General features: G+C 38.0%; 1 protein-coding gene across 2 annotated transcripts in view; it reads left to right on the forward strand.

The window, feature by feature from the left end:
- Nucleotides 1-26,417, forward strand: part of PRMT3 (protein arginine methyltransferase 3) — a 53,850-nt gene extending 27,433 nt beyond the window's left edge. The window contains exons 11-15 of one of the 2 annotated variants that reach the window (XM_058828344.1): nt 2,891-3,078; nt 5,103-5,189; nt 16,221-16,268; nt 16,463-16,550; nt 25,790-26,417. In XM_058828344.1, the coding sequence (XP_058684327.1) occupies nt 2,891-3,078; nt 5,103-5,189; nt 16,221-16,268; nt 16,463-16,550; nt 25,790-25,899 (521 nt within the window). In that variant the 3' untranslated portion in view covers nt 25,900-26,417. The remainder of the gene's footprint in view (nt 1-2,890; nt 3,079-5,102; nt 5,190-16,220; nt 16,269-16,462; nt 16,551-25,789) is intronic. The other variant, XM_058828348.1, reaches the window with a different exon arrangement.
- Nucleotides 26,418-26,858: the final 441 nt, after the last annotated feature.

The following is a 26,858-nucleotide window of genomic DNA, read 5'->3' on the forward strand; positions in this document are numbered from 1 at the left end:
ATAATACATTGAAAACATAATGCTCCTTCACATCAGAACAGTGATGGTATTCACGTGGAGTTACTTCTGCACATTTGGAAGATTGCTGTCTTCCCCTTCAGTGTCCTGAAGTTTGTGAGGCATTGCTGAAGGCTGAAGGATTTCCCATCATGTTCTCCCTGCCACGTGAGCTGTTCTGGTGACGGATGGCTCGTGGGCACCGAGTCGAGAAGGACACAGATGGTCAAAGCAATGAATCTGGGAGAGCTCTGAGGAGTATGTGCTTTTGTCCAATCAGCATTTTGCTCATTTCACCTGTGAGAAGGAATAATTACTGAATTATAGGCTTAATGGGGAAAAAAATAACAAGTCTGTCAGGGTTGCACAGGAAAGTGTTACAGAAAGAAACAGGATTTCCAGGGAAATCAAGGGTAATGGGGAAATGGCAAATTTTATGCAGGTGCTTTTAAATGTGTACAAAACTCCACAGTGTTCAGTTGATTTAGGCTGATATTCAGATAGCACTGCTTACATTTTCAGTCAAGTCTCAATATAGTGTATAGGACATGGGTGGGTCTGTAAATTAATGAATTGCTTTAGTCTTCTCCCTGAGCCCTGTTGGTGGAACACAAATTTCTTTTGGATTAAGTCTGAATACATTGTCTACTTCTGCTGCTATTAATAGTAAAAATGCAGATTAAATTGGACCATTTTGTGGTTACATTTTCTCTTGTTCTTAAGCACATTGTATAATCAATCATGAGTTCCACTGCTGATTTAAGGATTTGCTGTGAGAGCAAAGATTTTATGAAAACCAATTATGATCCAGTTCAAATATTTTATGATTGATAGAGGGGATTAAATTTCTCTTTGATTTACAGAATGTCCCAGAAATTTGGGCTAGTCAGAGGAAGGAAGTTTACAAAGTAGTTGATGACATTTTGTTGTGGGTTTAAATTTCATTTCCACTGGCACTACAACGCTCCTGTGTGTTCTGTAACCAGGGACTGCAAGTCTTTTCATCTCTTTTCTCACCATACCATTGCATCCTATGAAACCCATTCCCCTAAAAAATAATCCCTCTAAGGCTCTTGTCCCTCGCTTTTGTTGCCTGTATCACACTGTTTTTTAATTTTTGGAGCATCAGTGGTTGCTGTTGAAGGTGTGAATGCTGTGAGGTAAAGCCAAGTGTTATACATACGCACTGTTAAACAGCAGTGGGAAAGCTTGGAGAAACAGGCTTCACTCGCTGTTGGTTCCAGAAACTACCTGCAGATACTCCCACCACCAGATGGTGATGTTTTGTGCTTGTGTGACAGCTGTCAGGTGTGCTGGAACCAAGTGATTTGTTTCAGACAGGACACTTCACTGTCTTCCTGTTTGGATTCTCATCAAACTGTCTTTGTACTGCTGAGTTAATTATAAGCTGTTCATGGAGACACCTTCTGCCCCGATTTTCTCAGCTGCAAAGTAGAGATGATGATAGTTTACCAATGGGATTCCAGTTTAAGCCTGCTAATATTTATTTATTCTGCTTTAAACAATCAGAAAATGAGAAAAAATGTCAGTGTGCTTACTTTTACATTTTGTTCTTTATAGAACAAAAAAAAACTTCAGGGAAGGTTATTCTTTAAAATCACTATTTGTAAGAATATTTCCTTTGCCCTAAAACTGTTCTCACTGTATGAAGGGTCTAATTTCAATTTGCTGTCTCTATCTTCATTATTTTGCAAGGCAGAAAATACTGCTTTTCTGACCTACCCTGCTGTACCAGTGAGCTATTCATTTTGATAAACTAAAATTTCAAGCAGAACTGAAGACAAAATTAATTTTACAGTTCACCAGATTTTGGGGAGTAAGAGAGAAACGTGGCTTCAGTTGTATTAACACTGCCCCTTTCATGTATTAATATAAAATAAAATTAAATAAGGTGTTTTAGTTGACATTTTGCTCTGAATCAGGTCAAGAATTCAATGTATATGGCTTTAGAGGCTTTAAAACTCTGAAGAACAAAACATGAGAATTTTTGTGAAAAGAAACCTAGCTAAATACAAATTGATCTTCTTTTACTATTTGTTAGGGCTATAGACAACTATGTACATAGCAGCTGTTCTTTGTGGGTTTTCCAGTCAGTTGAGATTGCCAAGAAATTGACTGACTTTGTTGGCAGATGTTAAAAAGGCAAATTCCACTACTATTTGTAAAAGCTGCAGTTACTTGTTCTGAAGATATTCTTGGGAGAAGGAAAAGCATGAATGTGAAAATAGTGTAAAATTATACCTTTATCCTGAAAGTGAGAGAGAGGGAATCCATGAAGTTGTCTTCTGTCTGTTGGGCCACTTCCTACTCTCCAGATGCGGACAGAAAAGTGGTTATTTCTAGTACCCAGAAATAATTTTTTAGGTTTTAAGGTAAGAATCAGCCAGACCTGATAGCAAACAGGAATAAAACTTTTGAGTAAGAATATATGGTCTTTTCTGAAAATAAGGTATTTTCAGAGGTTTCTTATTGCAAAGCCCTCACCTGAATTTTTGTTTGAGTATCTCTCTACAGTTATGAAATTTATTTTGTTAGTCTCTGTATAGAAGCCAGAATAGGCCGTTCCAAATTATTTTCTTCAGACATCAAGTTTCCAATCATTTCCTGGTAGTGGGATTCAACTACAAAGATATTTTGTTATGAACAGGAAATAGTAGAGTAGTGTGTGAAAATTAAATTTTTGTGTCTAGTTTTTTCTGTGGACAAATGGGACTCTAAAAAGTAAAGTATCAGAAAAAGTGTCTTGTCCGAGAGCTAGAAAATGTTCTTTTTTTTTTTTATTATTCTTTTGAGATGTTGTTCACTTTTAGACAAAAGACAAAAAGTCATCTGTGTGTGTAAAATAAAATTTCACTACTCTGTGTTGTTACAGTTTATCCTGATCTGTGTACCATCAGTCTGGTAGCTGTTGGGGACATGAATAAACACGTGGACAAACTGCTTTTCTGGGAAGATGTGTATGGCTTTGACATGTCTTGTATGAAGAAAGCTGTCATTCCAGAAGCTGTTGTTGAGGTGCTGGATCCAAACACACTGGTATCTACAGCCAGTGTTATTAAGGTACCATAGTACTTAATGCTTAGGAGCCAGGTGAAAAGTTTCCTTTGTTTATGGAGGAGGGGTAAAAATTCACATGGCACACACAAACTTTGGCATCTTCCAAGTCATAAAAGTGCTATAAGGTTCTTGCTGTTAAGACTGGAAGGTTTGTATTAATGGCTTTTTTTACCAACTTGGAGCCTTTAGTAAGGTAATTTTCCCGTATTTAGACTGTTCTGTTCTATGATTTCTTCTCCAAAGCCAGATATACTTTGGCAATACTCTACTGGTAACAGTGCATGCATATCCCCTTCTAATCCTTGCTGTCATGAGCAGTCACTGTCCAACTCAGATGTAGGGGCTTACAAAATTTTGCCATCATGGAGCATGTAGCATAACTGTTGTGCTGAATGGATTTATACTCATTTGTTCTCTTTTAGTCAGCGTGTTTTTTAAAATAACTTAAAATCAATGCATGTACTTGTTTGCTGGAGTTACAGTACAAAGTACTAAAATTAATGAGTTCAGGAGCAGTGGCCTGGCCTTACAGGTAAATTGGTTTCATCAATAGCTATCCCACAGAACAAATGGATTATATTTTGTAGGGAAAGTTTAAAAATGCTCCTATTCATCATTGTGATTATTACAGAAGGTACTTTGGTGTGTTTGCTCACATCAGGTGGTACTTGTTCTATATAGCTCATAATGTAACTTAACAGGAACGAAAACATTCCCTAAAGAAAGATAAGGCAGAGGAAAAATCAGAGAAGGTTTTGAGTTAAAGATCATCCAGTTCTAATTCCTGCTGTGAACGAGAATGCTTTCCACTGTCCCAGGTTGCTCAGACCTCTCTCCAGTCCAGTCTTGAACAATTACAGGGATGAGGCAGCCACAGCTTCCCTGGGCAGCTTGCGCCAGGGCTTCACCACCCTACAGTAAAGAATTTCTTCCTAATATCAAATCTAAACCTGCTGTCTTTTAGTTTGAATCCATTCCCTCTTGCCACTCCATGCTCTTTGGAAAAGTCTCTCTTCATCTTTCTTGTAGGCTCCCTTCAGGTGCAGGAAGGCCACAGTTAGGTCACCCCAAAGTCTTCTCTTTCCCAGGATGACCAGTCCCAATTCTCTCAGCCCTTCCTGACAGGGGGGGTGCTGCATTGCCTTGGTGGCTTCCTCTGGGCTCATTCCAACAGCTCCATGTCCCTGTTGTGCTGAGAACCCCAGATCTGGATGCAGAAATTCTGCAGAGAAGAGGGAAGAATAACGCCATGTACCAGCAAAGGTTGGGGGCTTCGTAGCTGGAAAGCAGCATTGCACAGAGGAATTTGGGAATTCTGGTTGACACCAAACTGACCATGAGCCAGTAACACACACTCTTGTGGCAGAAGCAGCCAGCAGCTTCCTAGGCTGCATTAGGAAGAAGTATTATCTCCAGCAGCTCAAGAGAGATGCATCTTCTCTTGCACCTCAGGGAGCTGGCTTGTGGAGTGCCATATCCAATCTCAGGCTCCCCAGTGCCAGGAGTGAGATGACTGTCCTGGAGTGAGTCCAGTGAAGGTCTAGAAAGGGGGTTCTCCAAAGGTCTCTTTCAATCTCAGTTATTGTGGAATGGATACAAAACCAATCTGGCAAATCAAAACCTCCCAGTCTTAACCCATACTAGTTTGATGCTGTAGTTTACCACATGACTACATGAACAAGTTTAAAACAGGTCAAGATGCCTGTGAAAGCGGCTTACTCTCAACAAGGGGCAGCTGTCATCAAGAAGCAACTTTCCTGAGCAGACTGAGCTACTTTGTGTAGTTCCATACCACTGCCACTCAAAGTGCCTGTTTATTTCGGCATGTGAGGAAGAGGAGTTTCAGGTGTTTGTCACATGAGATTAGGTATTTTTTTAGTCTCTTCCCATTTTTTGGAAAGCTGAAATAGTATTGCCTCATAAAAGTTGTCTCATAATGAGAACAACTGAACAACCTTCATCTAAAGGGAGATATTAATTGACATTCCTCACTTTTACTGACAGAATTTTATTACTGATTTTGACAGCATATTGACTGTAATACTGCATCCACTCCAGACTTGGAATTCTCTTCAGATTTCACCCTGAGCATTACAGTGAGCACACAGTGCACGGTAAGACAACTTTAGTTTCCTCACACATGGTCGGTATCGCATTGGACTAAGAGATAATGAATTAATTATCCTTCATTTATCATCAGTCCTTGCCTTGAAACATTCATTCCTGCAGTACAGAGGTGTCAAATGAGCTCTTTCTATAAAGAGAGATGGATGTAAAAGTCCAGTAATGGTGTTACAGGGTAATACAGGTAGGTGAGGAAATGGAAGGGTAAGGAATCTTAGCACTTGGATGTTTCTGTTTTGTTCCTTAGCCCACTTTCTGAAATACAAGAAAGTCTGGTGTTAGCTTGCCTAAGTAATAAATGCATTGAGCTTTCAAACACTACATTATAAGCAACGGCAGGATAGCCTAATTTTTACAGCAATGTCAGTAATTTGCTTTTATATTCAATGCAAATTATAAGTGCTTTCTACCAATTTGTTAAAATACCTTCATTAAATTTGACAAAAGAGCATTACACTCTGAAAGCAGTAGTAAAAACTGAAATTTTTGCCCTCTGGAGTATTGTGGAGCTTCTGGGACTTCCATGCTTAAGTCACATCACAAAATCAAGTGTAAAGGGGTATTTTTTAGCTTACTTCTAATACATTGAAATTAATTCTGCTGCAGCTGGTTTATTGGGCTTTTGCACATGTATACAAAGCAGAACTGCAGGCTTCCTCTGACATGGACACAAAGAATATGTTTCTGTATGATATAAACCGCTTAGGCTGATAACAAAATCTTGGATGCCTGCATCAGGCAATGTAATTCCTGATTTAGATGTTAGTTCATGCTGCTGTATTTGCCAACATTTTTGCAGAGTAACAGTCTGCATAAGTGTTTGTTGGTGTCAAAAAGTGAAATTTTCCCATGTACATAGTTTAAATCATTATAATTTTTAGTTAGTAGATGCATACAAATGCTTCATATTTATTTGCCAGTTATCACCAAATTAGGTAAATACACAGTAACATTTTCAGTTTTTTTAAATGGAAACCTTTATATTTTACGGTGCATAAAAATGAAACCCCTCCTGTTTCAAGGTATTGTAGGATAATTCTAGTTGCCTCAGGGCAGGGTCAGGTTTGATTTGAGATCAAGCTCCACTGCAGCCCTGGTTTAATTTTCTTAATATGGCCACATTTGAATAACTGATTAAACAGAAATCGTTACAAAATGTTGGTCATTTTCTGATGCTTGGGTAAAGTAAAATAGCTTATTTTATAAACATTGTTTTCCCCAGCACTAGGCTCTTACAAAAACTTCATTTCTGTTCTATAATTCCGTGGCATCATTGGCATATAAATCAAAATGTATACCTGCATTTAAGACTTCCAAGAAGGGGGGGGATGTTTGAGAAAAACAGTGTTTCTGAAATTTTGCAGTGAATGCAGGTTCTAAAAAAATATCAGAATGCTGTAAAGTGTTTTGCAGTTCATCATTTAGGTTTATCGACACTTGAGTGAAATTTCCACAGTTTCTATGATGGATTGTTGAAGTTTAGTTGAGGGTTGACAGTTCATCCATCATATCAGGCTGCCTAACCTTGCAGTAAATGAACAATAAAAGTCCATTATTTATGTTGAAATTTTTGAGGAGATGCTTTAAGATTGCAATTTGTTCTTTGAAAATAATAATATTTTATGTTTTTCTTGTATGCATATATTTTGTTGTTCTACTGGCATTTAATTTTCTGCATAAAAATAGAAAGTTGCCTACATTTCCCAAAATTCTAGGGTTTTGTACCTGGCTGTTAGGATTTTTCAGGGGGTGTTTAAAAGATGAACATTTTAAAATATCTTTGCTTTATTGACAAAAGAATTTCCACAAAAATAGCAGTGGGGAAATCCATCTTCGTATGCTTGTATTTCATTTCAAAGCAACTTTTCCTCAGCCATGGAAGTGTGAAAGCAGATTTGGTTTTCTTATTCCTGGTGTTGCCATCAACACTGCTGATAGCAGAGCAATGTTACCATCAGAACTAGGACTGCTTCTGTTGAATAATCTGTCCTTAGAAACCAGGCAACTGAAAAATGTTGGGGCACATAGTTCTGTTATTTGTTCTAAGGATCCTCTTGCAGACCAGCTCCTGGTTTGCAGTGTCCCTGGCTGTGGGGAGTGGGTTTCCGTGCTCCCTCCCAGGGCACTGTGTGAGGCAGATATTCCTACACTGAAGTGCGTCAGCAGATTGGAATGCACAGCTGCTTTTGCTGAACTTCATTTTGCAGAGGCTTTGCACTGATGGGAAGTAATTTAGCAAGTAGAGAAAAGTCCTGTGGGCTCTTCTGGTTGGAGTGTGCAACATGATGTTAAGTGGTTAAAGAGCTAAACTCTCAGCTGGCATCTCTAGAAGTAACAGACCTATAAGGGTCTGCTGCTTCCTCCCATCAGCCTGTTTGCTTGTCTGTGCTAACAGGACAGGATGATGGAAAAGCTGACAGGAGTCAGAACCAAAATTGCAGTTTTTTACCAACTCATTACTACATTTTCTCTGGTCATGGTTTAGAACACCCTCAGGATCCCCCAGGCAGGAGAGGCCACGCTTCATGATTCTGTGGCAAAATCTTAGAATACTTTGACTTGGAAGGGATCCTAAAGATCACCTAGTTCCAACCCCCTGCCATGCCCAAGGATCCCACCCCTTTGATCAGGTCGCTCCAAGCACCACCCAGCCTGGCCTTGAACACTTGCAGGGATGGAGCATCCACAGCTTCTCTGGGGAACATGTGCCAGGGCCTCACTTTTCTTCACAGTAAGAATTTCTTCTAATACCGAATCTAAATCTCTCCTCTTTTAGTTTAAAAACCTTCCCCTTTGTCCTATCACTATCTGCCTATGCAAAATAATGTTAAATTCCTCTAAAATCTAGATTTAAAATCTAAAATCTAAAAGTTTTTCCTCAGCTGATTGTTTTCTGGGTTTGGATGAATGCACTAAGGGTATGAATACCCAGCCATCATGGTGAGCTTGTGTGAAATAGAAAAGCTGTGCATTTCAGAAAACTAAGAGCATGGCATTGACACATCTGATTTGTTTGTCCTTCCACCTATTTGAAACTACTCTCATACTTCTATGTGACCAAAAAGCCCCCTAGCAGGGTATTAAGTCATGTTCATAAGAGATGAGCCTCATGTCTTACTGTAGGTGCATATTGAGTGTGTTGCAGATGCTCCTATAATACATAGAGCCATAGCCTTAAAAAATTACTAAGGCTTTAAATAGATTTTTTCTTCTGGATCTTCAAAAAATTAAATAAGTCTGCCAAAAAAAAATTCTAATACACAAGAAATACAAAGTGATTGAAAAAATAAAAAATTTGTCTTTTTATGTGCTGGTTAGTCTTAGAAGTCCTGAGACAGGGTGGGGTAGTTAAGGCTTTTTTCTGAGAATATATTCCTTCTGTTAATTTTTCCTTCATTCCTCACATGCTTTGCCACAAAGAAGCATTTCCTAGCACTAGATTTATATAGCATCATTTTAACTTTAAAAGATTGCAGATTTTCAAAGCATGAAACAGTTGCATGGAATCATTATATGAAATTGTTCCAAAGCGCTTTTATTGCAAGTTGGTTTGATTTTGGTCCCACAAAGATAACAGCAAAAAATAAAATTAATTAGCCTGCAGAAGTGCATTTTCCTAATAAAGAGCTAGGGTTTGTCACTGCTGATTTTAATGAGACATCTGGTTAATATCAGTTAGTAGATGCTGCTAGAAAAATACTCTGTTAATTGTATTCTAAGTTGATCACTGTGTGAGCTTTTGAGATAAAATATAATGGTAATTACCCTCAGTATAGAAATCAATTGACAAACTTTCTCTTTTGTTTGCAAGCATTTCCCCTGTGAGTCCATCAAGGTTGAGCTTTCCTAGCTGAATAACAATATCCCCTAAGAGGAAAATGGTATCTCTTCATTGCTCCCAGGAGATCTTGTCAAAAAGCGGGAGATGTGTATAAAAAGTGGGAGGGAGAAAGGGGGTGAAAGAAGGATAATGAACTAATTAGAGGACGTGATGTATTAAAACCTTCAGGAGGAAAAATGAAGTTCAGTTGACTAGAGAAAATTCTTCAGATTAAGGAAAAAAAATCTTTGTTTCTTAAAATTTTCTTAAATGTTAGGCAGTTTCATTGCTTAATGTCCAGTCTTCCACTTGGGAGCCAACAAGAAGTATTACCATATGAATATTTGGTTCCAACCTTAGCTGGGAAACTACATTTTTTAAGCTAGAAGTTGGAAATCTGGTTTGGGTACCACAGTTAAACCCATCTTGAATGCCTGATTTCTGAGTAAAGGAAGTACTGCTCTACCATGTTACAAAGCAGGTTTTGTCTTTCTCAACTGTTTACTATCTGTAGCCTTCTGCAGAGATGTCCAAATTATTAATCTTTAAAACACAAAATTGCTGGGTTTTAATTGCCAGGGGTTTCTCTGCCCTGTGATAAAAATGCAGCATCTCTGTTGCATGGATGACAAACATGCCATCTCCATGCTTGGATAAACTCCATCAAAAGCACATTATCTCCCACTTCTGTGGCCAGCTGTCTAATTGTATTTGTTGTAGCCACTCACTGTTGGAACATGATACTAGTGAAGAGAAAGAATGATAAATTACTCACTGTAGGTAATAGTGATGATTATAATTTTTAATTTCCTTGTTCCTAAGTGAATTGGTATGACTGCCTTTGAGTTCTCATAAGGAAATGAGCAGTCTCATTTGTTTTGTCCTGTTAAAATGCTGCATGTACAGCCAGCCATTTTCTTTAGCAAAAAAGCGTTAGTATTTAGATGTATTTGAATTATAATTTAGACTTTTCTTTGCATTTCAGCTAAAGGCTCTGAGTGGAAGAGTGCAAATAATGTGTACTAATACTCATTTATTGTATGTTAAAGCTTTTTATGGTTTTATTATATTTGGTATGTGTTACATAAATAAATGGGGAGGAAAATAGTCTTGAAATAATTTAGCTGGGAGCAAAGACAAGCAGTTTGAAGACAAGTGAATCTTACTGGCAGGACCTGCTTTATTTATAGGTTTTTCATATATTTGCGTGGATAGCTTAGAAACCCTCAGTAATGGATGAAGATCTTAAGCTGCATGAACTCTTCATCAAAATGTGGGGTTGAAAAAATTGGGTAGGAGTTTGTGGCTGCTATTTTAATTTCAGGAATATTTTATTCTTACTTGTGTGAACTCTTTGTTGACCTTTGTAGGATGTTGCTCTGTAGTCTCAGTAATGTGTATCTGTTAATGTATATCTAATCCTTAATGTTTCCTTCATTCCTTATTTGGCCACCTTAGTTCCCTGGGTAAATAGATTGGCTTTGTTTTGGGATTGGAATCTTTTGTCCTCATAGCTTGGCTTTTCTCCTGGAAAGTTATTTGAGAACAAGAAGAATAATATTTTGGTAATGTTTCTAATATTTACTGTCCTCTGAGGCTCGAGCATGTGTCAGGCTGGAATTGTAGTTATTTATTGCCAGTTTAGAAGTCATTATTTTTGTTTTACTCTTCCATGGTGTTCAGGAGACTGGCACTTGAAAGATTTTTCCAGAGAAGGTTTACATTCTTACTGATTAGTTGTAGGTGAAGTTGTAAATGAGCTGTCAAAAGTGTAGCAAAAAGATGAGAGAAATTGCAGTAGGAAAAATAACAGCTATCATTATGCTAAAAAAAAAAGAAAAAGAATCTAAGGCAGTAGTTGTAAAGCATCATTTAGAATTTATGGAGAAATTATTTGCGTGTTCCTTTCCTTTAGTTTGACTTCTTGTAGAAAAGATATCACCTTTAATGAAAATCTGGCCAGCACTATGTTTCATTTTAATATGCATGTGTCTGCTTCTAGTATGCCACTTGTGATTTCTTTTCTTATATTTTGCTGCATATGTTAAATTCCACAAGAGGGGAGGACCAGATCTTCCTTCAAATTGTAAACATTGGAAATCTCTTTCTTCGTAGTATTGCATATTTAATATATGCTTGTGATTATTGTAGCTACTGCAATTTGGGATAGTGTTCAAAAGTGAAATGAAAGGAAAATACTTTGAACTTCACTTTTATAGAAGTATTTCTCTGAAATGTAGTGAAACATAAGATACATGATTATGCATTTCAACATAAAACACCAAAAGAAAAGAAAAAAAAAGAAAAAAGGGAAAATATAAATTCCTTAAAAGAAGTTAGTAAACAAACCCACAATATCATAGCTAGTTTTTTATTATCAAGTATTTAAACTTTGATTTGGGTCAGTGTTTAGATTTGTGAGATCTTTTTTTTAAATACACAGCACTAGTGATTGTAGATAAAATTGAAGAAAGCATCATCTGTGTGTACTTCTACCTTTTTTTTTCCTTTTCCATACAATACATCGGGAGGTGGGCTACCAGATCATTTCTGAAGTGGTGCAGTGCTTACACTAATATGGCTTGAGAGTGGTGGTGGTGGTTGTTTTGGTTTAGGGGTTTTTGGAGTGTGTTGAAACAGACCTGTGTGATGCTGTCAGATTTTAATTTTGCAGAGCTCTTTCAAGGAAGACTGAACCATTGGCTCAGTTGGTCAGAACCTGGTGCTACAAATGCCAATGTTGAAGGATCAATCCCGTATGGGCCATGAACTCAATGATCCTTGTGTTTCCCTTGCAACCCAGAATACCCTGTTACTCCCTCTGCTTCATGTAAAAGCAGAAATTCTAATAATTTGTATCAAGGTTTTTGCAAAACACTTAGAGGATAAATAATTAGAACTATGTTGTGCCTTTGTATCCTTCAGTACTTTTCCAGAGGTATACATAGAATTCTTTAGATTGGAAAAGACCTTTAAGATCATTGAGTCCAACCTCTAACCCAGCAGTCCTAAATCCAGCACTAAACCACGTCCCCAGGTGCCACTTCCACATGACTTAAATCGCTCCAGGGATGGCGATTCCACCACTTCCCTGGACAGTCTGTTCCAATACCTGACAGCCCTTTTGGTGAAGAGATTTTTCCTAAGATGCAATCTAAACTCCCTTGTTGCCACTTGAGGCCATTTTCTCAAGGCCTTTTTTCAGGAGCTGTAGAGAGTGAGAATGTCCTCTCTGAGACCCCTCTTTTCCAGACTAAATACCTGCAGCCCTCTCAGCTCCTCCCCATCAGATTTGTGCCCCAGACCCTGCCCCAGCTCCATTCCTTTCTGTGAAGCCTCTCTTGAAGCCTCTTCTGAAGCCCTTTCAGTACCTCAGAGTCTTTCTTGTGTCATTCTACAGAATCACCTGGCAGGTTTTAGGAAGACTGGGTGTGCTGTTTTTAAGGAGTTTGTAAGTGTCTCTGTAGCTGGCTTGAGATCCCTTTGGCCTGGGGCAGGCACAATATGACAAAACTGCTCAAAAGCAGAAAGATCTCAGAACACTGACAATATAATTAAAATTTTAAGCGTAGCATTGTGTTTGAATGAGCACATATGAATGTACACAAACTATGGAGGACCATACATAACAATCCATTTCTTGAGAACAGCTGGTGAATTTAATACCTCCTATAGGGTGTCTGCTCAGAAATAAAACTGAACTTACTTCATGAAAATAATGTCTAATTTGGATAAATTGAGTTTCAAAGTGATGTTTCTGGCAGGGCATGCATTCTATCACATGGAATCTTCCATATGAAATCAGGGAGAGGAAAAGAATGTAGTTAATGTAGGCTGGAGCTTTATGATAGAATTGAGATAGATATTATTCCCTGGATATATGCAAATAACTTTTTGTGTTGAGCAGCAGGTTTAAACGTTTTCAGTTTCTTATTTTAAAAGGGAAGGCCACAGGCTATGTGCATCAAAGTGGGTATATTTATTCAGTGCTTTTTTGCTTTCTGTATTTCCTCATCTGTAATTGGCTTGTAGAATAGCTGTCATAGGGAATATTAGACAAATTTTGCAGGTGGTCAGTAACTACTGGGTTTGGCATTAGGCTTCTTATTTTCCCAAAGATTTAAAATATGGGAGATAGAGAGTAAAAACACTGTTGGTAAAAACAAATTACATAGTTGTAACTAATTTCAGAAAGAAAATCATCGAACCCAAGTGCATGTGTGGTGGGTTGTTTTAGTTGGCTCAAAAATATTTTGAAAATTATTAATGAAACATACTCATTAGATTTCTCAATTGCAATATGTTTAGCATTTAGTTTTCAAAATGTCATTCAAGCTCTCCCTTCAATGTATTTAACTTAAAAAATACAGTTTCTGTTTCGCCAAACAAGGCTGGGGTTGTCTCTTGACACAACTCACCAAAGTGTGTGTTTCAGTTTTGGGGTGCCTCCACTGCCCAGTTTTAACTGACAGAATTTTGGGGAATGCCCAGAGCTGTTCACAGGAGCTTGAGCAATAATATTTTTCTATTTTTGGTTTCTTTTGGCTCAACGATTATTTCAGTGTTCAATATTGAAGGACATCTATCCATCTTAGAACATAACAAGAAGAAATTAATGGATCAATGTAGAGCTCTTGTTCTCTGTAATCCCTGGAGCTCTGACTAAGGCAATCTTTGTGATGTGTAGTAATTATTATTACTCTGGATTAGCTATTCAAAGCCAGAGTTTCAGGTTGTTTCAGATAAGGAAACCACTGACATTGTAAAGAATAAAATAATTATTTATCTAGTCATTTACAAAAGGTACAAATCCTGTTTCCCTTAACACAGGGGAGGCAGCAGGGAGCACTTTCTTCTAATTAACTCTTGTAATTGAGTTTCTTTTCAACCTGAACTTCACCCCAAAAACAGATCCCTGGAGCCCTTTCTCAGGGTAGCATGTAGGATGTTTCTGTCACCTCTTTTTACCAAGTGTATGAAAACTTGCATCCACCTTAGCTGTAGTCTGTCTGCCTGGAGCTTTTGGCTTTTTGATCCAAGATGTAGCTTGATTGTCTCATTTTCTTTGGAAGCTAGATTTTTTTTTCTCCTTGATGTATTTTTGTTGTCACAACCTTGTTTTCCTGCAGTAATCATGTCCTAAGTCTTATTTATAAGTATACCAGCAGTATTGAGCTGATGATTGAAAAATATTTTATATGACTTGGTAGATCTCTGACTAATGTCCAGAAAAGATTGTGCATCAATAAAAGTAGTCTGATGGGTCAATAGAACTTTGTCAAAACCTTCTTAGTCTTTACTCAAAAGGCATATTAGAGACAAGGCTTTAATACATCTGGGAATGAGATTCTCAGATTGAGTGATAGGACTTTACTAAAGGTCTTGAAGAGTCACTGTTTCCACTGTCTGATGCTCATTTGTCATGAAGGGCTCTCAGTGTCTCCATAGATTTGTATTTTAACTCTTTAGCCACATTGAAATTTGGAACTTGCCAGGCTCGTCTGGAGTGCCCTTTGTTGAAAAGCAGGTGCTTTAGCTTAGTTTTACTGTTTTTAACACATTGTATTCTGGAAATTTTGGATTTAGACTAGAGAGGAAAAATGCCAGAATGACTTATTCATATTATATATTTCATAATGATAAAACCCTATACCCTGATTTTGTAAGCGTGTTTTACTTTTTTTTTTCTGTCAGTATCTTGTAGGAATCTATATGAAGGGTGTGCTACAGAAATTGTCCTTTTAGCTTTTCAGAACAACCAGTTTCCTGGTACTGGACTAGGAGAAAAACCTTGGTGCAGTAAGAGAGAGGTTACAATAGGTTGTTCGCCGTGAGTTTTGTTTTCATGGAACAAGCTTGCCATCATTGCACTGGTACATGCTTTGTTTGAATGCACTGCAGCTGATGTGGGGAGTCCTTTCCTCCCGTGGCAGGGATGGTGATCCCCAGCTGAGTAACTTCAGCTCACTGTGGTTACTCAAAAGCTCTATTTGAGTGATTTCTTCAGGCTGGTGTGATAGAAAGCACAACTGCATTGGCACCAGGGTATGATGTGCTTTAGCCTTTTCATAGGACAGGAGGAAGCAAATAAACATGAGCGTGGACAGGATTTCACAGGTGAAACTGAAGTGGATGTTTTCTTAGCATCTTCCAGTTGTTTATTTGGGTTTCTGGGACTCACAAGCCATTTTTTGTCAAAAAAATAATCCATTAGCATTAAAAGACTGAGTGACTAATAGCGTCAATATGCTGTTTTGTGTGTGACTATTTTATATGTATTAGTATTAGGAAGAAATTCTTCCCTGTGAGGGTGGTGTGGAACTGGCATGGGTTGCCCAGAGAAGTTTTGGCTGCTCCATCCCTGGAAGTTTTCAAGGCGAGGTTAAATGGGGTTGGGGCAACCTGGCTTGGTGGAAGTTGTCCCTGCCCATGGCATGGGGGTTGGAACAAGATGATCTTTTAGGCCCCTTCCAACCCAAACTAATCTGATTTCTCTTCCTATTCAAACTGGAAGAAAAGTCCCACTAATGAATTCGGCACTGAAGAGAGAAACTCTTGACATTAGGAGTGGGATGGCAGGAGGGACAGAGATGTAATTATATGAAGAGTTACAATTAGAAACTATTCCTGCTGGAGGGGCCGGCAGGAAGCATTTGTGAATGTTTTTCCTTACCTGTGTGTGTAGTAGAGGAAGAAAAGGATTCCCTGCCTGGTTGCACTGTGCCTTTGTTCAAAGGGAGCTTCTGTGGAAATTCCTGTTTAGCCACACAATGACTGAACAAATCATGCAGAATCCCTCATACTTGATGCGTGTTTACTGAGGATCATGGACAGGACAAGTTTTATGTGGGTTTGCACATCTGAAAGGCTGTTTTCTCATGTATTATTCTAATTGCAGTTAAAGTGTGTGAGTTGTTTTGGAAACTCATACTAAAATCTGATGTGTAATAAAATGCAGTTAAGTTACAGTGGGCTGAATATTCTCAAGTAGAGCAAAGGTATAATGGCAGCTTTTTTTTTTTTTTTTTTTACCCCCTAGGGTTTCTAGCAAACTTGAAAGCATAAATACAAGCTTGTTCCTCTTAGTAAGCACTTGGAAAGGAGTAGAAATTCCAATAAATGCATATATGAATCACAGAATTTTTCTTGACTGTCACTGTTATTCCTTTATCGTATTTACACTTTCACCTCTTTTTTATAGGCAATTGCTGGTTACTTTGATGTATTTTTTGAGAACTGCCACAACAAGGTGGGTATTTGGGGTTTTGCATTTTAAAAATGTCTTTGAGAGATGAGGATTTTATTTTGCCCTCAAGGTGTTTGGCACTGAATCTGTTTTGCTGTAGCAAAGACTTCATATACATTTGTGTTTGGTAATTGATTGATGTGGTGTGATATGAAAAGGGTTGTTTTTAATCAAACTCTTGAACTCTCCAATTGCAGGTCTTGTTTTCAACTGGTCCCCAGTGTACCAAAACACACTGGAAACAGACGATTTTTCTCTTGGAGAAGCCAATTCCTGTAGAAGCAGGTACATTTAAATTCAGTTGGTGTGCAACAATGGTTGTGTTACAGTGCTGTTACCATTAAATCTAAATATAAAATACTTCAAAAATGACATAAGTATCAAAAAGAACTAGTAAATAAATCTTTCAGCTGCTGTTGAAGGAATTTTTTTGTCTCATCAAAGCAAGGAAGTATCTGTGTACAAAATTCTTGTAGTATCTTGTACAAAATTTAAAATTCCACATGAAAGTATGCATAAGTATCTTGTAAGTGGGTATATGTCTTATACTTGTATAGTTCCATACTGGAATTTTGGTAAGAAAAGTTACGTATCAAAGCATTTCTGTTGCAGAAAAATGTAAGACCAGAGCACTGCTATTGTCATTCTCTTAATCATTAATTAATTTTTTTTTGACATTGCTAATATTCTGAAGTATCTAATTTGTCAAGTAATTGCACAGGATTCCTTGTAGCCCTCCTGAGCTGTCCTGTAGTTAAATGGGTCATGAATATATGCATAGGTTTTATCTGCCTATTATTTATGTGGGGTTACTCTGTAAAATCAAAAGTTTCAAAGAACTCACAGCCATGAACTTGAGTCATTGAGGTGTATAATAGGTTGGTTTGATACACTGTAAATTTTTATAAAATAGTTAAGTACTGTAATAAGTTTCACCTTGAATTTGAAGCAAGTAAAAAAGTTTTTGTTGTCATCAGGGATAAGCAAAATTCAAATGATAAACTGTTGTGGTGAGGTTTTGAAGACTGTAAAGGGATACTTGTTAGTGGTTTAATTAGTTCTGTTTGTGAAGTCATGAAAGCACATTTCGTACAAGTAGTCAAATATTCCTTGTTTTGTAGACACAAATATATCCATTACCCTCATAGAATGGTCATGCAAGAGGATGGACATGCAACAGGTCAAGAATTAAGAGTCTTAACCTCTTACTCATGTAGAACTTCCTTTCAGACTCTCACAGTCTTTTTATAATCCAAGGAAATGAAGTAGTTACATTTTTATGCTGTTGTTTTATTTATGTCCATTTGGCCATCAGATACTTATTCACCACTGCTGATCTCTCACCCATTGATAGTCTTTGAGGGCCCCTTTTCTTTACAGACTAGCAGGACCAAAGGAAGAGCCTCAGAATGGGGCTCATTTCTCCTGGTCAGTTAATAAACTCATGGTAATATGTGACCCTGACCTGAACAGTTTGTAAATAGATCAGACATATTTGGGGAAAAGCATAGAAAAAGTTGTGTGGATGCTTCTGAACTCAATTGAACTGCTTTTACAGTTGCCTTTTCCAGCTACCAGACATGACATCTTTTTACTAGGAGCTTCTTTACTAGAGACACTGAGGTTTGTGATATCTGACAAATAACTTCTCTCTTTCATGCTTTAACTTTATGTTCTTAAAACAGTTTTTATTTGTACTTTCTTAGGGTCCTGTCACTTTTTGCAGTGCATTTGTACTTGGCTTATAGTCTCTTCAGATTGTCTTTCTAGACAAATCTGACTAAGATCTCTTTGCTGCTACTCATTAAATCTCAATGTCATAGAGTGAATTTTTTTAAAGTGCAGTGACATTTGTTAAAATATGCACATTATTTCGTATTACAGAGATCATTTGACATTTTTCAACTGTGTGAAATTACTGGGAGATGTTCCCCAGCCTAGAGTTCTGGTCGAGGTGTGGTGACTTTCTGAAGGCAGCTGCAGAGATAACGTGCTCTGAAGCAGTGACCACAACCAACTTAACCTTCAAGATCACTTGTGCTGTAACACCTTCCTTTCTTTTTATTAGCTTTTATTTTTAATGTATTTCTTAACATTATTCCCATAACAAATCTTGTTTCTCTTTCTTTCTGCCTGTCTCCTACTTTGTAACTATTTGAGTTGCCCTTTCCCATCCTTTTGCCCATTCTGTCTGGTTTTATATCTTAGATGAAATTACCACTTAAATCTAGGACTGTCTGCTTTTGCTTCTAGTGTTAGAGAAGATTCTGAGAGAAACTCCTGATGTAATTTCCATTTCTTTTTTAATCCCAGTCTTAATTTTTGTGGGATATCTGTTGCTTATTGATGACATAAGACCATCAAGCAGAAGGTGCTTCCTGATACTTATGTAGGAATGTATGTTAATTTACGTAATTTTTCTGGAAAAACCATTCCTTCTGACTGATCCTTCTCCTTCATTGTTCCAAAAATCTTTTTCCTCATGACATGTTGTTATAAGTATGGATTTCCCTATCTTCCTTATTTATATTCTTTTCTTTGTCTAGTGACTTGAATATTCATCTTGATAATTTGTGGTTAGCCAAATTTTTTTGGTTCTTCAATCTTTTGATTTTCTCAACTAAACCAACTGTTTAAACTCATCTTTTAGTCTATTTCAACTTGCACTTCCAGCTGTTTCTCTTGTCCCACTTGTTAGTAAGTTAGCACTGCTTGCTACCACTTCTCATTCAGCCTGGCATGTTGAACTGAGCTCCATTCCAAGTGCACTGAGCTTGTAGGGAGACCTTATCTTCAAGAGGGCTTTCCTCAATGCAAAGTAACTGGAGGCAAAAATAAGTGTATTAGATTCAACACATTGGCATCATTTGAAGCTTTTACATCCATCCCTGTGTGTACTGGTATTCATCAGCCCTCTGTATAAATGCTTAGATTCAGAAATACATTATGGCAGTGGGAGAAACAGCAAAGAAGATGCACTTTTGACTAAATATATTCATAGAATGATTAAGGTTGGAAAAGGCCTTTAGGATCAGTGACTCAAGCCATTAACCCAGCACTTCCAAGGGCACCACTAAACCATGTCACTGGGTGACACAACTACAGTTCCCTAGACAGCCTCTTACAGTATTTTTCAACCCTTTCCATTAAGAGATTTTTTCTAATGTCTGAACCTCCCCTGGTGCAACTTGAGGCCATTTCTTCTTGTCCTGCTGCTCATTACCTGGGAGAAGACCAACTCCCATCTGGCTACAAGCTCCTTCCAGGGAGTTGTAGAAAGCCAGGAGGCTGTAGAGAACCCTGAGCCTTCTTTTCTTCAGGTTGAGCCCCCCCAGCTCCCTCAGACCTTGTTCTCCAGAGCCTGCCAATCCAATCCATCCATCTCAATTCCCTTCTTTGGACACACTCCAGCACCTCAAAGTCTTTCTTACAGTGCGGGGCCCAAAACTGACCCCAGGATTCAAAGTAGGGCCTCACCAGTGCCCAAAACAGGAGGATGGTCACTGCCTTGGTCCTCTGGCCACACTACTATAGATTCAAGCCAGAATGCCGTAGCTTAAGATAAACTTTTCTTTTTTTCTAGTAAATATTGGGAAATAAACAGAAATAATGTAATTTGAGTCTTACAACAATCTGACCAGTGTTACTTTGATGGCATTTGCTTGTACCTTTTTAATAGGTTGTGAAAGAAGAATTTGCTAGAGGAAGACACGTTTATAATGTTTTCTTGTTTTGAAAGAATCTTTCAGAAAGGGCAGTGGCTGTTTTTCCCCAGTGAAGAAAAATGGTTCCTTCAGATTTTTAGTTCTGAGTAAAATGGTGAGGCTGACTAAAAGTGCCTTATCAGATGCTTTATAGCTTTTGGGGCCATGCCTGGAGTGCTTATAAAGCACTGACTGTATTTGGTTTTGCTCTGTAAAAGAGATTGAGCTTATAGATACCCAAACCTGCTGGGTATTTAACTGGAAAATGCTCCTTTATTGCCATGGCAAAATTGTTTTGTTCTGCAGTGTGGACTAGCTAATTTTCTCAGCTGTTTGATGCCAGGGTATTTGTTGTAAAAATAGATCAATTTTCTCATCCATAAAAAGGACTGAATGTTTTGATCTATTCTAATGATAGCAGAATCAAGAAGTTGCAAGCCAAAGGATGGGTCTTGGAGCTCATCCTGCCTCCTTTGCTGGTCCTGCTGCAGCCTGCACTCCATGTTTGTACATCTCTGGGATGAAGTGGGAGAGTTTAATACTGGGTCTGAAGGTCTGGACAGTGTGGCAATAAAATCTGCACCTTATTAATACTGATTATTTGCCTCTGAGTTTCAGCTTGATACCTATGATAGATAGCTTTATATATAATGGATATATGTAAATGGCCATATTTAATGGCTAATTTGTGTTTATTTCATTTAGATTTAATGTGTGAGTGGGGAATAGCCTCTTAGTACTCGTGTTCTGAAAAGTCAGATTTTTCCTCATGGACTGTGACAAGAGACTTGAAACTGATTTTCAGTCAAGTAAAGCAAAATAGCATCAGCATGTTGGATATGCTTCAACTGTTTAGTAAGCAATTAAAATTAAAGAAACTGGAGAAAGAAGCAATATATCCTGGGTTTCCTCAGACAAAACAGTGATGTATTTTAGACTCCCTACAGAGTACGAACACTCTCTTAGAGCCCTTTTAATAGCTTGAAATGTCTTTATTTTGAAGACTGAAATTGAGATGCCAAAACAGTATTGTTTTCTCCCTAATGGTCCAAAAATGAGTCTCCTCATTTTGTTGTTTGTTGAAATATTCCTGCTAAGCAAACAAAAATTCTCATTTGGTTGTCTCAAGAATTCACTAAATAAATCAAATGCTTACAAAAATTATTTTAAAGGGCCCACAGAATCTTTTCACTAACAATGCATTAAGTTAAAACCCAGCTCTGTATGCAGGCAAATTCTATTAGCAATAAAACAGCCTATTGTCAGCATTGTGTGCTCTTGATACTGCCTTCCAGTGAAAATAAAACCTTGATTTGTTTTTCTATGGTGTTAAAGGGGCTAGCACAGCAAAGCTGGAGCGGAACTCACATGACTAAGCTCCTGTAAAATCCTTGATTATCTTTAGCTCCCCAGTCACTGTAATTGGAAAGCTGTTTGTAAATTTACAAACTGAAAGAATGTTGATTTGTCTACTTAGCACTATTAAAAGTAGGAAAACAACACTGGCACGATTAATCTGTGTGAATGTTTTCATCCTGTACTGAAATACTTCAGTATTGTGCATCCCAGTTGGATAATTTGGTTCCTAATTAAGATCTTGGTGTCTGTTTTGCCTGTCTACAGCTGCAACATGGTGTCTATAGAAATCTGTCTCTTGCTTATTTACAAGTGGCACCTCCAGAAATTATGCTGGCTTTTGAAATTTAGTAAATGTTAAAACCTGAATTTTGAGGACACACTAAGTCTGGCAAGTCTTATGTTTTATTTATCAAAATCTCCATTTTAAAATGATCCTTCTGACTTTTCAGAAACATTTTTAGATGTGTGTTTCATGCCACTAAATTAAATAAAGAATCTCTTCTCATGGCTGTTCTGTCTCACTGAAAGATAATCGAAATCCCATATTTAGGCAGGAAAACTTGGATGGACTGATGACACAGATGTGCCATTCTGGGTGCCTCCCTTTGCAAGTTCTGCAGCTGCAAGGGAATATGGTTCAAACAGCAACAACAATTCGGTTTTCTCAGAATGTTGTCACACTGCTGAGAGAAAGTTTGGGACAAATCTATACTGTTTAGAATCTCTACTACAAAAAGTGGTGAATTAAGCCAGTTCTAGGTGAGTGAGTTTGGCCATTGCAGCTCTACATTGTGGAGGGCCTGGCCTTTATCATTCCCTGTGGCAACTCTTTGTGGTGCCTGAGCTATCTGGGAATCTCTGTCACTTGTGCACATACGCATTACCTTAGGCAGCCATACAAGCTTGTCTTGGCTTGATCAGCTGGCAGTGCAGACTTTTTTGCAGCAGCCTCATTCCTGGGTTGTCTTCAGCAGTTGAAACTGTCAATTTGGTACAAAAACTCCTCAGAGCGTGCATGGAAAAGACAGAACCTCAGGATAGTTTCAGTGATGCAACAGAAAGGAGTTGCCAGACAATTTATAAAAGTAGGCAGCCCAGAAGAGTATCACAGATCAGATGGATGATACCAAAAGGCGGTGCCTGCTGCTCAGAACAGAAACTGTTAGATCACACTGGGTTGGAGATTGAGTAGGAGAAGTGGTCAAGAGGGGAAGGTGGCATTCTGTGCACAGCTGCAGGTGTCTGCAGTTTAAGAGGATGAATGAGAAGATTAAGGATAAGTTCCTGAATTTAAGGGAAATGCTCTTGGTCCCACTGCAAACTGTTTCAGTTATTTCCTATTGTCATAAGATGGGTGATATATGGAAACTGCTTTCTACCCAGAGTAATGCTTTGGAGACTTGCTCTTTTTTCTTTGCATGCTAGAACTCAGTGTTGCATTAGATAGTGCGTCCAGTTATCTAAACTAGATTGTGTTGAAATTGTCAGCTTCCAGCAATGACAACCTTATACAGAGCGGTATCAAATCATGCTAGTTTGTGACTGGGAAGGCACTAACACACTCAGTGGTTCTCTACAGTGCAGAGGATTTGTAAAGGTAGTTTTCACCAGCAGTTCGGTTAAGTGTGTTTAGCCCAAAGCCCACTACAGTTTTCTAGCAGCTCTCTGAAACAATTCCAGTAAGCTCTTTCATAAGATTCTTAAATTTTAATGGTGTTCAGAATAAATAATGGTTTGAGTACTGTGTTCTTACTTGTCCCATTGTTAGCTTCATAAAACTCTTCCAGGGGAAGAAAAGAAAGAAACCTGAAATACATGAAAAACCTGAAATGCTGGCTGCCTTTGGTAACTCTTTGAGTCTTTTTTGGGATCAAAAGAGGGAGGAGACACCAAGTTGTATTGAAAGGCAGGGTAGTTCCTCACATTACAAGCTCATTGCCATGGGTCATGCCAAGCTTTAAGTAGATGTTATGGATATGTATGCAATGTGTAGAATCTTTGGTTCTGATAAATCCTTTATAGACTGAAAAACAGTGATTTGTTGGACCTGAACACTCTTGATGATAGAGAATCTCTGCACTGAGAGATACCTTGGCTCACAGACTGCAGACTGGCCCAATGTATGATTGTATTGCACAGACATAAATGACAGATGCAATTGCTTGCAGTTTTACTGGTGGTAAAAATCAAAACCAAAATAAACTGGTTCAAATGTACAGAGCACAGGTACTGCAGAGCCTGCAGTCAGACATGCATTATGTGACAGGGAGTCAGTATGGACATGGGGATGCCTTTTTTCCCGTACTAGCCAAGGTTACGCAGCACTTCTCCTGAATTCTTCTGCTTTTTCCATTTGGGTGAAAATTTCAAGCCTCCCAAGGGGATAATAAAAGTGTGGAGAGGGGATGTTAATGGATTCCGTTTTGTCCTAATCAAACTGCAGTGGCGCTGTGTGGTTTACTTGCATTCAGCTGAGCATGATAAGAGCAAGGTGATACAGCTGAGTCCCAGAGACAGCTTCCTCCAGGCAGCTCCTAGGACAGAGAATGGGGGAAAACATCCGTCATTTTCTATCTACATGACATTGATTAATTGTTCAGAACTGCCTTTCGGTTACTGCTGTTTTTGCTTCAGCCCTTGGAAAAGGCTGCTCAGAAAAGCACATTTAATGTGGTTACAGCATAAGGAATAGCTAGGAAAAAAATGAGTGGAATGCTTTGTTTCATTAACTGTCTTTACAAACAGAATCTGAGGGTTCTGTTCTATGAAGTCAGCTATTTAAGAAATTACATTTAAGTTTTTGCCTCATTTGTTTTATTGTTTTGTATTAATGTTTTAAATGGGAAGATTGAAGTATGGATTAATTGAAATAATAGAAATCTAATTCTCAGAGGTTCTTTAGTCTTACTGAACTGTTATCACAGCATGTTAAAATAAGTCAAATAGGTCATTTTGTAGCAGTTTTTAAAATCTGTCTGTTCCAATCAGGTTAAATTTCCTAGCCGGACTGAGACTATAAGGCACCTTTTTCTTTATCTTCCTTCTGTCCTTCTGTCTGGCAAACTTGTCTCTTTTAAATAATCTGCGAAACTGTTTTCACAATTCTCTGCATATTGCATTGTTGTTATGTCAGTCTTTTGATTCCTAATAACAAAGCTGCACAGGAGTTGTAGTGGAATCTCCAGCTAACTGTTACATGATGGAAAAAAACCAAAAATGATCAAAATTTTTTTTTTCTTCTGATCCTTGGTACTATAGTCATTCTTGCTGATAAGCCTTTTTTGATATTTGTACTGCAACTTTTAGCAAAATGCCCTGCATTTATAATTTGGACTTTCTGTCAATTTAATGTTTGTGCATGCAACTGAGAATTGTGCCAAATGGAGACTTCCAAAATTCTTTCTGAATTTGGAACCATATTAATTTTGAGATTGCTATTTGTTTTCATTTTTGCAGTAAGAAAGCTTTTTAACAGGATATTAACAATGGCTTTTAAAATCATAGTGAGTAACAAACAGCTGGAAAATACTTTGGATCCAGTGAGATAGAAAAGTAGCAGCAGTGGATGTGGCTGGTATGAGTGATGAAGATGAATGGGGCAGGGGAGGCCTGATGGAAGAGTAGCAGGGAACTTCCTGCTGTAGATTGGGATCACGGCCTGATGTAATGTGTTCAGCACAATCATCTGTGAGGATGTAGCTCTTTTGGGTTTAAAATTGGTGGAATTTTAATGCTGAGGTGGCACGGCAGTGGATTTCCTAAATGCACACATTTACAAATGTGTGTGTTTGTGTTTTGTGGGTTGTATTTTCCTAATTTACAAATTTACGAATTTACAAATAATTCCTTAAATGAAAGGTCTTAATAAGGACTGAAAAGAAATTGAGATTAGGTTTTTCCCTTCTGTGTAAAAACATTTGCTCTGGGTATAACTGAAGGACATAACTATCAAGTGTTATGACACTGACACTTTGTAAAACAAAACCTGCAATTAATAATGTATATACTTAAAATGCCACAAGGATTTCTGTGGTAGTTTCCTACCAGATTAAAAAAAAATACCTGGTCAGAGCTTAAATGAAATGCAGTGCAAATACAGAGCACATGGCCCATATAGCAGGAAGGGAATAGGCTTTTGTGGTTACATGGTTTTAGTCCAAAATGGTGAATATACCCAAGGGATACAGTGGTTTTCCAGCCACAAGTGAAATTTTTGGTATATCAGTAATTTGAGTGAACCTCTGAGAAGTGAAGCATCAGCCACAACTCAGCACCTCTGCAGGTTTAACTGCAGTTAGACTTAATTTGTTGTGAAAAGCTTCAAAAACTTAAACTTCTGTAGACTTCTAAAATTCTTATTAATTTGGAGCAGCTTCTCATGCAACATGGATGCAATGCATCTTTGCTGTTACTGTGGGTGATTCAATACTGTAACCAGCGCAATTCTCTTTATTTTTTCAGGAGAGGCCCTGAGAGGAAAGATCACAGTCCGCAAAAATAGAAAGGATCCACGGTCCCTCTTCATCACCCTCTCAGTGAAGGACGCACAGCAGACCTACAGCCTTCAGTGAAACTCTGTGCATGTCTGGGAGGGGTTCCATTAAAAGGCTGCATCTGACTGCTGATAACAGTTCTGAAATATGCAAAAATGGTAAACTCTTGGGTTTCTGTGTGTGCACACAAGAATATGGAAAAGTTACCTACAACTGAGATATACAACAAAATCTCATTCGGCTACTTTACGTGGTGTGAGGAAAGCAAGAAGGATGGTTTGGGTTACCTGAGACTGCTAGGTGAGAGAAAAAATGAGCCTAAGGTCTTGCTGTAAGGTACAATAAATATGATCTCTCAATAATGTTTTATTCTTTCACTGGCAAAATGCTTGTATAGTATTTTCTTTATGAAAGAAGCAGCTAAATCATATGTCAGTGCACTTCAGCAGTAGCTGGAAAATCCCAGTGGGAATAATTCCAACTGCAGGATTGCCACAACAAAGTTGTTATTTTTACTACACTTCTGCAGTTGAAAAGTTGTACACATTTCAGTTACATTTGTCTAAATAAATGAACCCAGCGTGATATATAATGCAGTTGTTGCTTTCCTTGTGTTCTGTGTAATTGGAAATTCTGTCTATCCTGTGATGGCTCATTTATTTGTGCCTACGTTTTTTTCTCTACTAACCTGTTGGGGCATCGGTGGATGGAAGTGTGTATCTTAGCAGCTTTAGGAAAACCAGCAAACAAAAAGCAGTTGCTGGAAGTGTGGATTTGGTTTGGCTTCTTCCAGAAACACTGGACACTCAAAGGTTGACTGTTCAAGGGTGGGGGGGTGTGCATATAGGTATTCATTTTAATTCCCTTTAGGCTCCTTAAATGTCCTGATTAACATGTGGATGTTCAGGAGCTCAGCTCACATAACAGGAATGCTTAAGTACTGATTTTAGTTCACTCAGTTTATGCAAGTGAGACTGCACACAGCCCTTAAATTCTATCTATTTTAGGACAGGCTTTACTATAAAAATCTTCATAAA

The sequence above is a fragment of the Poecile atricapillus genome, chromosome 1, assembly GCF_030490865.1.
Source record: "Poecile atricapillus isolate bPoeAtr1 chromosome 1, bPoeAtr1.hap1, whole genome shotgun sequence".
In the NCBI taxonomy this organism is placed as follows: Eukaryota; Metazoa; Chordata; class Aves; order Passeriformes; family Paridae; genus Poecile; species Poecile atricapillus.